Source organism: Melospiza melodia, chromosome 3, assembly GCF_035770615.1.
Source record: "Melospiza melodia melodia isolate bMelMel2 chromosome 3, bMelMel2.pri, whole genome shotgun sequence".
NCBI classification, from domain to species: Eukaryota; Metazoa; Chordata; class Aves; order Passeriformes; family Passerellidae; genus Melospiza; species Melospiza melodia.
Window position 1 is genome coordinate 35,221,982 of NC_086196.1, and position 14,386 is coordinate 35,236,367.

Here is a 14,386-nt window from a genome sequence, read left to right on the forward strand (position 1 = left end):
TCTTAGGCAAAACTTGTTCAGGGAACTAGCTGTGAATTGGGGAGAAAAGTGGCCCTAAATGGAAAATCATCTGTGGGAGTGTGTGGGGGAGAGTGGGGGAAGGGTCAGAGAAGAGGGTGAGGAGGAGAAGAAGAAAATTCTTTTAGAGAACAATTTGGCAGAAAATTCAATTTCTTCTCTGAGTATGTCCTTCAGTAAGACTGAAAACTCTTCGGATCAAGGAGATAACCTTTGAGGTTTTCTTCTTCTACTTGAACTCTTTCTTTCACTGAATTTAGTTTCAATAACTGAGTTTAATTCAAGAGCAGACAGGCTCCATTAATTCTTTGCTCCTGCTCAAATGAATTCATTTTCTCTTTGGCATGTAAAAATTATAAAATCCTCTCATATGTTGTTTTTATGCATGTAGAACATATATGCATAAAAAACAGAAAACTTTTTCTAGGCTACCCATTTTATCTTTGATGAAGAAACACACTAAAAGTAGACTAATTTTCCTGAGTGAGCTACATAACATTCTTCATGTCTGACAAATACGTTCCCAGTTCTCACCACTATTTTTCAGAGCAGTTCATCATTTCCCTTGGTCAAGTAAAGCTTGTAAACATAAAAAGTCTTTATAGGACAGTGCACATGCTTAGGTGGCTTTTAAGTCTTCTTAATTATTTAGTTAATTCGTTTTATATCATGTTAATTGATATACAAGCTACACAACTGTGTGACTGCACCACTATGATTAATGTTAAAGAGCTGTCAGTCACAGAGTCACAGAATAGTTTGGGTTGGAAGGCACCTGTAAAGGTCATCTAGCCCAGCCTCCTTGCAATTAGCAGAGACATTTTCAATTAGATCAGGTTCCTCAGAGCCCCATCCAACCTGCCCTTGAATGTTTCTAGGATCTTCATCTACCTGAAGGAAGGGGCTCGGCTTTGCTTAGCAGAACAACCAGTCCATGGTCAACCTGATGACTTGAATTTTGAAAAAGTGGGAATACAATTTCCTTATAGTTCTCCTCTGCCTGCAAATAAAAAAACCCAGTATCTAGCAGAGGGAGGGGACATCAAAGGTGTTCTTGTTCCCTTTGTAGGACTCCCTGCATCATTAAGTGCTGCCATGAATAGCACAGCAGTGTCTGGTTCTGAATATACAACTGTGTCCATTCTAAAGTGTGCCATAATTGTCTTACCTTTTCCTCTTCTTTGTTTTAGTGAACTTCTGCAAGATTTGGAAAACTGTGAAAATGATCCTGTTGCCATAGCAGATTGTTTTGTTTCCAAGGTAAGTCTGCAGCACCAGATTCAAAGTGCAGTGGGGGAAATAAGATTCATTTATTAGTTTCTGAGACCTAATCCTGACAGCTTGTGTTATGTTAGCCAAGAAAAGTCAGCAAATCTATGGAAAGGGAAGGAATTTCTCTTAGCAATTGATAGGGATATGCCTCTGATTTGCATTTGTAAAAATCAAGACAAAGGTGTCATTTTCTTCAATAAGTGTATCTGAGCTGGTGGAGCTGTTTATTGAGTTCATTTTTAGGATTTACTTTTTTTTGTCAACTATTACAAGGGTTCTCTGTTTTACTTGCATCTGTAAATGTAGGTGATCAAGTCTGTTACTCTGGTTATGCCTTGTCAGCTTAAAAACAACTAGAGAGTAAAACTTGGCTGCATTCCTAAAAAAGGCAATAACATTAACATACAAAATGTGCCCATATTGTTTTCTGAGAATTATTCCTGAAACCCACAACTCTACCTTAAATTTTCTTTTTAAATGGAATGGTGTAGCCTTAAGATTCACATTCCATTCTCTCTGTAATGCTTTGAATTTTCTGAACATTGATAGGACATCTTGATTCTGTTGGGCAATACTGAAGCCAAAAATATGTATTATGGGAAGTTGTTAGATGCAGCAGAAATACAGGGAAGAGGGTGACCTTCATTGTAGGAAACACATAGAGCCAGTCAGGGAGAAGAGCAATGGCTGTAATGAGTAGGACAACAAGAAATTAAATAATTTGGGCTACAGATGATGGTAGTTCACTGCAGACTTCACCAGAGAATCAACATATATCTTGAATCTCTAGAGCCCAAATGTGTTAAAAAAATAATGCTATCTCTGTGGTATTTCTGGAGGAAGAGAGATCATGTAGTTGTCTAAAGTTGAATTATCGCTTTATAGGTGTGTTTGCCTTTTTGTATTAAAAAAAAAAGAACAACGAAGAACCAAAATTACATGAATACAAACATGAAAAAACTCCAAAGAAACCAAAAAGCCAAAGTCTGTCATGTTTTATACTTTGTCCTGAACTCAGCATTGTCAGCACCAAGCACTTAATGTAATAAGTCTAACACATGGATTTAGGATTAACAGGACCACCCTCTCATTAATTCAGTAATTTGTTTGGCACTGTTGTGACATAAGGGATTTTATAGTAAATGAGAGTGATGATACCAGCTAAGTGCTGCTGTTTCACCAGATCTCTTGGTTCAGCTGAGTTTGAGAAAGTAATTTATCTAGTAACTGGTCTTTTGTAAGCACTGAGAGACCTTAGTGTTGGCACCACTAATGCAAAAGTAGGATGCATTTTTGCCCCATTGCAGTGGGGTTTATGGTATGTTGTTATTGCTACAGATAGCCTGGATTGAATTGAATTGAAGGAGAGAGAGAATGGGATAAGGGCAAGTGCAAAGTCCTGCTTCTGGAACTGCATAACCCCATGTGCCTGCTGAGTCTGGCTGACTAGAAAACAGCTTAATAAAAATGATCTGGGGTCCTGGTGGGCAAGAAGCTGTGAGTAAGTCAGCAGAGGGCCTGTGCAGTGAAGGCCATCTGGGAGGCCTTCGGGGTGTTTACAGATAGAACAGTTTGGAGCTGGTAGATATTTCTGCTGTATTGCTTGCTTATAGCTGGGACTGCTCCTGCTGGGATGTAAAACAGAGATGGTGCAACTGATAATAAGAAGTCCAGGAAAAATTGTGTTCTCATTCAAATTGGCCAACTGAAAGGGCTTGTCTGGTAGACTTTCTGGCCATTACTTCCAAAACCCATCTGCATATCATTGCTTGTGCCTTTTGTTCCCTTGTCAAATGCTTTTAGCATTTGTATTATTGGCAGGCAGCTGCCTGATGGCTCAGAAATTGCTAGAGATTGCAGTACTAACAGGCATTTTTTAGCTTCATCCAGACAAGTGCAGACACTTAAAAGCAAAATCAAACAATACCAAAATACCCCACAGTTCTGGTCTTGGCCGAGAGGATTTCATTACAGCAACTGCTGACTGCCTTAACAAACTCCAGTTGTCCATTCTTGGTTGCTTGTGTCTTCCCAGCACCGAGAAGTGGAAATAAAACCGCCTTTTTTGGCAGCATGTGCTCCTTCAAGACTTACGGGACTTTGGCCATTTATTGTTTCATTGCTCCGTTAGATCCTCACTGTGAGTGAAGCACAGGGATGTTATCATGCTGAAGTCATAGCTCACAGCCTTAGCCAGTGGAGATGGCTGTGCTGGAGCTTCTTGAATGCTTCCAGTGGAACTGTGCTTAGATCCAGCGAGCTCTGGACCTAGTGCCATTTTTGCACCCAACTGTGAATATTGTAGGTGTTGCAAATCTTAAGGTGTAACCAAGTTTTCAGTGTAGTTACTGTGTTTGCTTTTTCCACTCTTAAGAAGCTCAGTAACTGCATAAAGTGAAAGTTTTTTCTTTCTTAGGGTTCATGTGAAATCACATGAAGTTAGTTTGCCGTATAACAACAGTTATGGTTAAAGTAACTCTGGAGCTTGTTGTATAAAATGTTTTATATTTGGGAAGATGTGGGGATCTTGATTTTTGAAGTTTTGGATCGTTCTCTTTGAACTTTGTTATTTGGTTTAGCTCAATAAAATTTCTTGTATTGCATATTATACTTCTCTCACACAATCATACATGACTGTGTTTCCTGTGTATAAATTTCATGCTTCAGTAGTAAAAAGCTTTGTAAGTTTTAAGGGAAAGGATTATCAAAACACACTTCAGTGTAATTTGAACAAAAACCACATCATTGTGGGTTTGAATCTTTATATTAACATTTTCTGTGCTGAGTGCCCAAAGCAAATAGCCCCTAAAATGGCAGCTTTGATTTATTAACAGACTTCGACAATGTTTTTAGTCTGAACTAGCCAGTAACATAAAACTCATTAACCACTAAAATAATGATGCAAAGCTATGACTTTATGGAAATGGAAATATTTAATAGCAACTTAAAACATTATATTGAATCCCTCTGCTTCCAAGTATTTAAATACATTAATAACTCACCAGCAGATAGACACAAATGCAGAAAAGCACACTTATTTTAAAACCTGCTATGCAATCATGAATTGCAGTCTTTTTTTCTGCCTCAAGATGCAGATGGTATGGGTATGGATATTTGTTTTACAGTGGGATGGCTGCTGCATGGAAATAACCTGCCTCTGAGGGTAGTGTTGTACTAATTCAGTTTATACCAGTTCTGATCCTTTCTCTTTGTCTAGAAGAACTTCATTACCACTGGATGTAAAAGTTCTTGGAGGCATATTGCCGGTAACTAATTGGAGACTAATAAAAAGGTTCCAGTGCAAGGTTAGCTGTGGCTTAGTTATTCACACAGAAGACTTTATAAGGTTTTTTTGCCAGTCCAGTCTTTCATTTTCATAGTAATGATGCCAGTGTTAATTAGAAGATTGACTTCGGTATTCTATACGTTTACATTTAAGTGAGTTGTTTTAAAGGAGAGCTGAATTCTGGCACATCACTCTTCTCACTCAACACCCCAGAAATTCAGAACATATGTTTTCTGCAAGGCACACTAACAGCTTAACCAGGGGGAAAGGGAGAATTACTTTAATCTAGCATCTCATTAGTGAAGAGGATATCCAGGCAATTGGCTTCAGTTTGCACACTGACTCCACTCATTTTCTCAGTCTCCATTTTCTTTTAAAGTGCCTTTTATGGCTATAAAAAAGCACAGTGCACTAAGAGTTGAGGGAGTATATGGAATATATGTGGAAGACATGTGCAGTGAATTGATTCCAGTGTGAGGGACCAGTGTAAGTATAGCTGGGGTCTGCTCACATTTGTCTTTGCTCTTGAGAGGGACTTCCAGTCAGCGTGGACAAACTCTCAGCTTGAGTCTCAGGTTTTTGCAGCTTCTACCACAACAACTTTGTGCCCTCATAGTTAAACTGATCCCTGGAGCAATTCCAGAGCAGAGATCAGAGATCTCTCTCCATGCAGAGATCAGTTTTCATTTGGTCTGAAGACAGTTGATGTGAATAAAACTATTTTCAAGCTGAGTAAATTTAAGAATGTCAGAAGAAATACTGATGAGCATAGCTGGTGTTTTCCTTATGTTGTGAAAGTAGTTGGAAAAATAATAAAACCATCTTAGTTTTTGGTTTTTCTCTTGCTCCTGTTCTGAGCAGGGCAGTTTTGTCAGGATGAGGAAGAACTTCTCTTAGAAGTGGCTCTCTTGGCCACTTTCCCAACATGAATCCAGCTAATGCCTGGGCAAGGTGTATGGTGTTGATTCACAAGAGATCTGCAAGTTTGAGTGCGTATCAACAATCTCATCCTGGAGGCAAAACACATGTACTTGACTTTCTCCTGGCACTATGCTCGCATTGCTCAGTAAAAGTAAATGCTCTCTGATGGTTCTGTGTGGTGAAATGAGCTGTGGCTCACTGGAGCGAGTACACACGTAAGTGCAGTGTGGAATTCAGTGTTATGTCTGCTCAGAAAGCAGGGGTGATAGTGAAACCATTCTTAAGCTTTAGAGGTATCAAGGGCATAAGAAACTATCTTTTTTTTTAAATACAAATTTGTTGCATTTAATAGCTAGACAAAAGTTTTTTTAAAACAACAACAACAACAAAAAATTAAAAGTAGTTCTGACCTTGTGTAAAAAAGCCCCAAACCAAAAACCAAACCAAAGAGCGAGAGTGTGAAAAGGCTTCTGGGGATTTCAGATATGCTTTTGATTTTGAGGGGAATGTGCACACAGCCTACTCTGTAACCCTGAAGTGTTTGGCCTTGTTTGTTTTACAGATAGTACTTTCATTGGTTGAAATTTCACAAGAGATATTCTTTTCCTTTTTGTTTGAAAAGCAGACGAATCATGTGATATGAGCAGAATAAAAACATAAAAATTAATTGGCTCAAAATGTTCTTCATGCTGCTTATGAAGTAATTCTATAAATTGTATTATTCTGTTAGGATAGCTATGGGAATATATTAAAATTTGACCAAAATCCCCTGAATGAAAACGTTCAATTAATATATGCATATATAAAATAAATTACATTTTTTTCTCCATACTGAATTTCACATTAGTGTTCTCTCTTAAGCACCCTGGCTTATTATAAGTGCTGGCTAGTTTGGTAGTGATTGCCAAAGAAAATTACACAGTGTAATATCTGCAGCTCTCTGAGGTTTGTTAATTCTTCATTTTGAGGGGAGAGGGTTTGGAGCTGTGGCTGTGTTTCCAAGCATGGACAGGAGCAGTCTGTGATACAGGCTCACTTCCTCTGCATGTGGACATGGGGCATAGGTAACACCACCACAAAACCTAGCTGAGGTGACAAAGTTAGTTCAAGTGTGAAAAACCAAGATAAATTATTTAACTGTATTTGTATCAAGACTACTTTTAGTTGGTTTGTTGGTTTCTAAGAGAAGAGCAGTTTAATAAGCTTACAGCCCACCAGTGAGTAAATGGGGATCACAGTCCCCTGGGGAAACATTTATTAGAAGTTTGCTTGAGTTATTTTCTCAGAACAGTGAATACTGAAATCCAGTAGGACATACTGAAATGAATTGCAATGCCTTGTACTCCTGCAGGGTAACATCTTACTTTGTACGGGGTCCTTATGGATCACGGCTCAGTGCACAGATGAATGGCACAACCTGCATTACCCCCAGGAGAGGGGAACGGGACCAGTGCTGCTGGAATTGGCAAAGGGCACTGCCTGAGATGGCTCTTTCTGATGAATGGCTGAATGAAAAACAGCCAAACCCCAACAGTGAAAAACAAAAGCCACAGCCTGTGTCAGCCCTCTCCCCAGGGGTGCTGTTCCTCAGAGCACTGTGCCTTCTGTGAATGCAGATGTTTGGTCTCGCCATTCACCAGCAATGGTCCCTGGGAGACAGCCCCTCGTGGAGCACAGCTATTGTGCTCCAGAATGCCAGAGCCCGTTCTGAAGATGCTTGGAGTGGAAACTGGGTCTTATTCACTGCTGGAGGATTGTGTTTTATCTGTCGAGGGCTTATGAAAGAAAAAGTGATTGATACGGGGAGCACTTTGCATTTCTGCAGTGCTTTCTTAGCCTTTAGGACTCCAGTAAGCTGCAGAAATTGTGTCTTGTTTGGGATAGAGGTTCATAGGCAGATGTGGACTTAGAGCACATGGGAATGCTTCTGGAAATCTGTTTTTGCATAGAATTAAATGATGATTATTAAGAAAAAATCTTAGGCCAGGGAAGAAAGAAATGAAACTCAGACTTTAGGTCTGAGAAGTTTATCAGCATTAAGTTTGAGTAATTTCAGTGTGACAGGCAAGTGTGGAAACCCACCCAGATCTAGTTACAACTTGTTGGGGTAATAGCTGTCTGCTTTCACATAATTTACTTCTTAAAAAAAAAAATCACTTTTGTGGCTTCTAATTTCACGCTTAGACTGTGCTCACATGTGAAAGTATTTGTAATTGCTTGAAAATGGCACACCAAACATAACCTGCAGAACTTAATTCTCCCAGTAAATACACCAGGTGCATGGTGTGATTTTTGGGGTTGTTTTGTGCAGGGCCAGGGGGTGTTTGTGGGTCCCTTCCAACTCAGGATATTCTATGATTCTATGATATGGGTGTCCTTCAGCTCACAAAAAAACTATAGATAAGTTCATCCAGCTATTTGAAGGACATAAGTGTGGTGATGGTGTGTTCGTCAGGTTTTTGGCTTTTTGGGGTTTTTTTTTGAGATGCATAGATTTTCATAGGGTACCTTGGAGGCTTTGTTGCAAAGTCACTTGTTTTATCTCTGTGTAGGTTTTCTTGGTTTTTCTTTCAAGTAAAGGAAGAATCTCTCCCACAAAAAGATGAAATTAAATTCTGGTTGTGTTAAGACTGTCACAGTGAACATAGAGAATTAATGGATCAGGAGCTGAAGGAAGTGTTGTCTTGACATCATGTTTATCTTGCGCACATTAGCTGCTAGTTTGACAAAATCTCAATATATGCAAACTTTTCCTCCCTGTGCAGAGTGAAGATTTCCACATATATACACAGTACTGCACCAACTACCCAAGGTAGGAATTATGGGTTCCTTTTCTTCCTTTGTTCCTTGGCTAGTTTGTGTAATGCAAGTTACACTCTATGAAAAAAAAAAATCAGCTTCTCCCCTTCCTAAATTGGAAGGAATTTACCTTTTATGTAAAAAAGAAGAAAACAAATTTAATGAAGTTTTGTTTAATCTATTCTTGTGGTTCACTGCTTTACCCTTCTTTAGAAAATGATGGTCTTACTCTGCAATGCTGCTTATAGAATTTCTAGTAAGAGAGACTAGTTGCATGTCAAGGGAGAGCATAGCTGAATGCACAAGATAATTTTTAAAAAAGCCAAACCAAACAACAGAAACAGCAGTTATTGGAATGGGAACCTGCTGCCCCTTTTTACAAGCTGAAAAGGAAGCAATTCTTTACCTGCAGACTTACGGAAACAGAGTGTCTTAAAGCCGTGTGTGGATGTTTTTAGGTCTGTGGCTGTGCTGACAGAGTGCATGAGGAACAAGGCATTGGCCAAGTTCTTCAGAGAGCGGCAAGAAGCGCTACAGCACTCTCTGCCCCTGGGCTCTTACCTCTTGAAACCTGTCCAACGCATCCTCAAGTACCACCTGCTTCTGCACGTAAGAAATGTATTTCATTTTGGGCTGCTGCACGTCGGGGTTCCTTCCTCTGGTAGAAGGCTTGGTGGTTAGAAAGGTTCTGGTTTTCCTTAAATGCTCATCCTTTTGTGGGTATTTGATTTCAACATGTGGAGGCTTTCTGTCTTTGTCACTTCACACCATATGCATCTATTTGGAGCGGGGAATTTATGGTAATTATTTTAGACACATTGCATCAGTCTTTGCATCCAAACAATTAACACTTTTTTTGTATGCTGGTCTGTAATTCTGAAGTTGTTCGGAAAATTCTTGTCATGATTAAACATTTTGTACACAAATTTATTGCTCCAATGAAGAACAATGCTTTTCCACATGTTGCAATGCTGGGGGTGGTTGAAAAAAGGACTAAATACATATAAACACCCTGACTGCTAAGAATTTTGTGGAGAGGAATGATGGAGGAAGTGGGAACTCTTTCCGCATTGACTTAAGCAAGTTTCGGAAATTCATGCTTTATTGTTAACATTTTCCACATATGTTACCTATTACAGAGTCATGTTCTAGTGAAGTGTAAAGACACTGATCCTTATTTTAAATGCCTGGTGCTTTTCTACTCTCCAACTGTAAAGCAGAGTATAGTGTAATTCCATCAGGGTTTTGTAAGTGTAGAAATGTTCTGTGTTGTAGGAAAGCCATTAAAAGCTGTCTGAAAGATCTCCTGTCAGTGTGCTGTGCTCCCTCTCTGTGCCTCTCTGGTCACACTGGCTGCTTCAAGTGTCCTTGCTACTAAACGGCCCCAAAGGCTTGATTTTGTTTGTCATCTTGTGTGAATCAAATTGATACCAACATGCATCACTAACAAAGGCAGGAACGTTGCCTTCGAGTGATTGCGAAGCACAGACAAAACAGTACAGATAAAAACACAGTACTGCATTCGACTGGGAAAATTCACTTAGGAATAAGGGGACTGGTTTTTTTTCCCTTTGTCTTAGGAAATAGAAAACCACCTTGACAAGGACACAGAGGGCTATGATGTGGTGCTGGATGCCATAGATACCATGCAGAGAGTGGCATGGCATATAAATGACATGAAGAGGAAACATGAACATGCCATCAGGCTCCAGGTGAGTTCCCAGAGAGATTTTATGGGTGTTTGTGAGCTGTTTTTGTCAATATATATGCAATTAACATTTTTTAGTTTATCTTTTCTTTTAATCTTTGTCAGTCATAATTTAGACTGCTGTTGAGCATGCCTGTGGCTGTTTGATCTTGGAAACCATGGTCATAACTGCTGCAGGAAAATCTCAGACATCTCTAACCTACAAGCAGCATCCTGTAAAGCATTTATTTTGCAGTAATATGGAACTTAAGATAACTCTTCTTTCTTCGTTTCCCTCAATTGTACAGCACTGCTGTACAACCCTAGGGCATGGCTTTGTTCAGAAATCCTGTGGTTTCCGATTTCTTCCCTTTGTGCTGATTAAGTTTGTTTTGAGGCATTTCTTTTGCTGATTCTTGTTTAAGTACTTTCCTCTTGGGTTTTAGAAAACTCATTATCAGTTGCTTTGTGAAAAGCATAAACCTAGAAACATGATACTTGGAAAAACTCTAGCTCGCTTCAAATGAAGATTTTTGAAGGAGAAGAAGCAAAAGCTACACCCTGAGTAATTTTTGTCATCAAGAGCAAGGAGCAAGCTCTTTTGCAGAATTTATGCTCTCATTCTGTTTCCTGGTTCCCAGTGAATCACACTTTTATGTTACATTTTCAATATTCATATCACTTTAAGAAAATTTAGGGGAATTTTTTAGTTTATAAAAGGGAGTAATAAGCTTATCCCATTTCAAAAATCCATATCATGTAATTCTTTGCCCATTTTTTTTTTAACATTAAATTTATTCACCCTTTTTGTGGTTTTCTTCTTTTTTCTATTTTGGGTTTTTTTAATGATTGTTTATTTTTTGTATTGCTGTTGTTCGTGTGTAAGGGAAATTTTACAATGTCTTGCCTGCAGCAGGGTAACCTTTGCCACACATTGCTGGAAATGCATGCTAATGACTTTTAACAACAGTCTGCTATAAATCTGAGTAATTATATTCAGAAGTAAATAGGGGTTAAATGCTTTTGGAAAAAAACAAAAGCTTATTTTTTTATTTATTGAGCTCAGCTGGCAAATGTTTAGGTTTGTGGAAAATGTTTATGTTCGTAGTTCCCCCTTAAAAAAGTAAAACCTACTTCTGCAGCCATAGGGATAGGCCTTCTGTGGGCTCTCACACTGCAATGTGGTCTGCAAGTACTGCAACAGCAGTTCCTGCACAAAGTGTCCCTCAAGAGTGGTGGACTTCATCCCTGTGCTGTATCCTAACTTATTAACAAGCTCCTGGAGAGATCTGATACAATGCAACATTTTTTAAATCTTGGTTTTGCCTTTTTTTTTTTTTAACAACTTCCATATAGTCCACAGTTGTCTGGTTTGGGGTTTTATTCCTGTGAATGCTTTAGCCAGCATTGGAGCTTCAAACAGACTGGGATGTTTTCTAGCTGAAAGCTTTGTTAAAGTCTAATGTTCTAGAGTGACCAACCTGGGAAGAGGCAATCTGTCACTGCTTTGCTAATGCTGCCAGGTTTAAAGTCCAGTGGCTGTTTTTAAAGAGTTCCCTAGTTAAAAGTTTAGCCTGCTTTTAGAATTTGAGGTCCCATGCTTAAGTTCTATGTCATTGCCAACAAGCAGTTTAAGGAAACAGAATAGCCATAGCTAAATGACACAGTCTTGTTGAGGTGTTCTTAGATGCTTCTCCAAGCTTTTTTTTTCTTAAATAATAAATAAGGTGAGAAATACCTGTGGTATCTACACAAATCATTAATATACAAGCAAATATTCAGATGTTCAGTTGGCTGAATCACTTGTGGTTGTTTAGTCTTCTGAGAATCATCTCTTCAATCCAAACACCTCACAGAAGTGTCTTCTGTCATGGGCCTATGGGACATGGCATTATAATTAATTCAGTGGGAGACCACACAACTTCAGGAGGGTACCCAGGGTGGGAGGGAAGTGTTAAGAGGGATTGGTTGAGGACATGAAGGAGAGTGTGAGAGAGACTGATGAGTGAATGTTTCTGGGAGCAAGGGGAGCAGAGGTTGTGCTCTTTTATTACAGACTGCCCCAAGGAGTTCAGGGCACTTTTGGGTCCATGTAAAGGCAGTAAGGACTCAGGGCTGTTTAGTGTGGGCTTTGCAGTGAGCCTCCAAGCACCTGGCTGCAATGTTACACATAACCTACCAGCCTCAGGATTGGTGTCTGGTGACTTTCCACTGTTGGATGCTAAACATTGTGTAGGAGAGTACAAATGGCCTCAGCAGATCATTTGGGTCTTTTGTTTCAACAAGGTCTCTGAAATTAATTTTGCATGTTGTTCATTGATGTGTTGCAGGAGATACAGAGTTTGCTCACTAACTGGAAAGGGCCAGACCTTACGAGTTACGGGGAGCTGGTGTTAGAGGGAACGTTCCGCATTCAGCGAGCCAAAAATGAGCGCACGCTGTTCCTCTTTGACAAGATGCTGCTGATTACAAAAAAGAGAGATGAAATGTTTGCATACAAAGCTCACATACTGGTATGTCAGAGAGCAGGTGGTAATGTGCTGTCTACAGGTCTCCCTAAAACTCCTCTGTGATTCACATTGTTTCCTCTGTTTGTTGCAGTGTGGAAACCTGATGCTTGTTGAAGTAATACCAAAGGAACCACTTAGCTTTAGTGTTTTCCACTACAAAAATCCTAAGATGCAACATACTGTCCAGGTACCACAGAAACCCCCCCTGCCCACTGGGTAATGTGGCTCATGTCCATATGGTATTTATGGCCCTGCATAGTGCAGGAATGAATTTTTCTCATGGTGCCCAATTTTTTTATCAGGCAAAGTCGCAGCAAGACAAGCGCCTTTGGATTCTTCACTTGAAGAGGTTAATTCTAGAAAATCATCCTGCTAAAATTCCTGCCAAGGTAAAAAAAGAAAAAGCAAAACCAAAAACTAAGCAAACAAAACATGCAAACAAAATCACAAGACACCTCCTTGTATGGGTGCTGACTTAAAACACTGATGCATGCAATATACAGAGAGCTTAGACTCCAGGATGTTAATTAATGTGTTGTTTCCTTGTATCTTTAAAAGTTCCTCAGAACTAATGGGAAAGTTCCACTATAATTATCTGCAGGGCTTGGTATGGGAATAGAAGAATGGGTTAGCCGCATTTGCTTGCCAAGACAAAAGTAGCAGAGGTGCAATGTCAGAAAGCTTCACTCTAGGGGCACATTTTAGCTTGATGCTGCCTGTCTGCAGAGCACTGGGATGCACTGTTTGCAGTACTGTAGGTGTTTTAATCAGTCTTGGTTAGATGTCATAGCAGTGAAGCCATTGGCAGCACACACTTCACTGCAACTACACACACCCACCCTCAACCCAGCATCCTTAGCTGGGACATTGGCCCTTTTTGCTGGGATAGCTGGAGAGCTTTATGGCAGAAAAAATGAGGCACTGATATCATATTCATAGCTATAATATCTTGGAATGAGGAAATCTCCTCCTCTTATTTATGGAATCCACTCTTAGAGCTTCAGGTGATGTCTGCCAGTGTAACATACAGCACCTCCCAAAGGGTGTTAACTCTCTTTAATTCTTGCCAAGACACAGCAGACATTGACTGGTGTCGAAACAGGATTTTTTTTTCACAGAGTTTACTCTTTGTTTTTCAGTTTCCCTGACTGTTTTTTCACTCAGTTCTATGCTGTAATGGCTAAAAAATGTTACCTGTGACTGACATGCACCGTACTGTACTAACATGCATTTTCAACAGTGTGACAAAAAGAGACTTGTGGAAGAAAAAAGCACTAGCAGGTCCTATTGCTAATTCTCCTCTTTTTGTTAACAAAGTCTATTGAAAGATTAATGTTTATGCTAGTATCCACACTTACACTGTAAATACTCTATTAGGTTGTTAAAAAAGTACAGCATGATCTTGGCCTTTGTATCATTATTTTCTTATTTCTTACACAATTTTTATTTTAGCTGTAGAAAAAAAATGTGAAACCAAAAATATTTTTTTCTTAGAGAAATAACTTCACTTGAGAAAGGAAAAGTCTAGTGAAATAAATCTTTGAGGTTATCTGTACATTTTGATTTTTTTTCCCTGTCGAACTGGTAATTGCTTGTTGTGAGGCTTCAGTCTGCCCAGCTTCTGGAGAATGCAATAGTAGTCCACATGTGACGCCTGGTGGAAAATTACCAAACTGCACCTGTACAAGGGCAAGCGTCTTAGACAGGATATTTCAGTTTGGGTTGTTTTCTTACTTAGTAGCTGATATGCTTCCTAAAACATCCAGATTGTTTTTTCTACTAAAAAAAGGACAAATTTTAAGCAATCAGGAGATGCTCTTTATCCTGCATCAATCTTACTTAAACCAAATTATGATTTGTTTTGACACACACTCTTCCTCTCCTTGCGCTGCC

General features: G+C 39.3%; 1 protein-coding gene across 4 annotated transcripts in view; it reads left to right on the forward strand.

Moving 5' to 3' along the window:
* Positions 1–14,386, forward strand: part of PLEKHG1 (pleckstrin homology and RhoGEF domain containing G1) — a 124,788-nt gene that overhangs the window by 98,816 nt on the left and 11,586 nt on the right. For all 4 annotated transcript variants that reach the window (XM_063151273.1, XM_063151272.1, XM_063151274.1 and 1 more), the window contains 7 exons: positions 1,209–1,278; positions 8,263–8,309; positions 8,755–8,905; positions 9,877–10,008; positions 12,314–12,496; positions 12,585–12,680; positions 12,796–12,882. In XM_063151273.1, the coding sequence (XP_063007343.1) occupies positions 1,209–1,278; positions 8,263–8,309; positions 8,755–8,905; positions 9,877–10,008; positions 12,314–12,496; positions 12,585–12,680; positions 12,796–12,882 (766 nt within the window). The remainder of the gene's footprint in view (positions 1–1,208; positions 1,279–8,262; positions 8,310–8,754; positions 8,906–9,876; positions 10,009–12,313; positions 12,497–12,584; positions 12,681–12,795; positions 12,883–14,386) is intronic.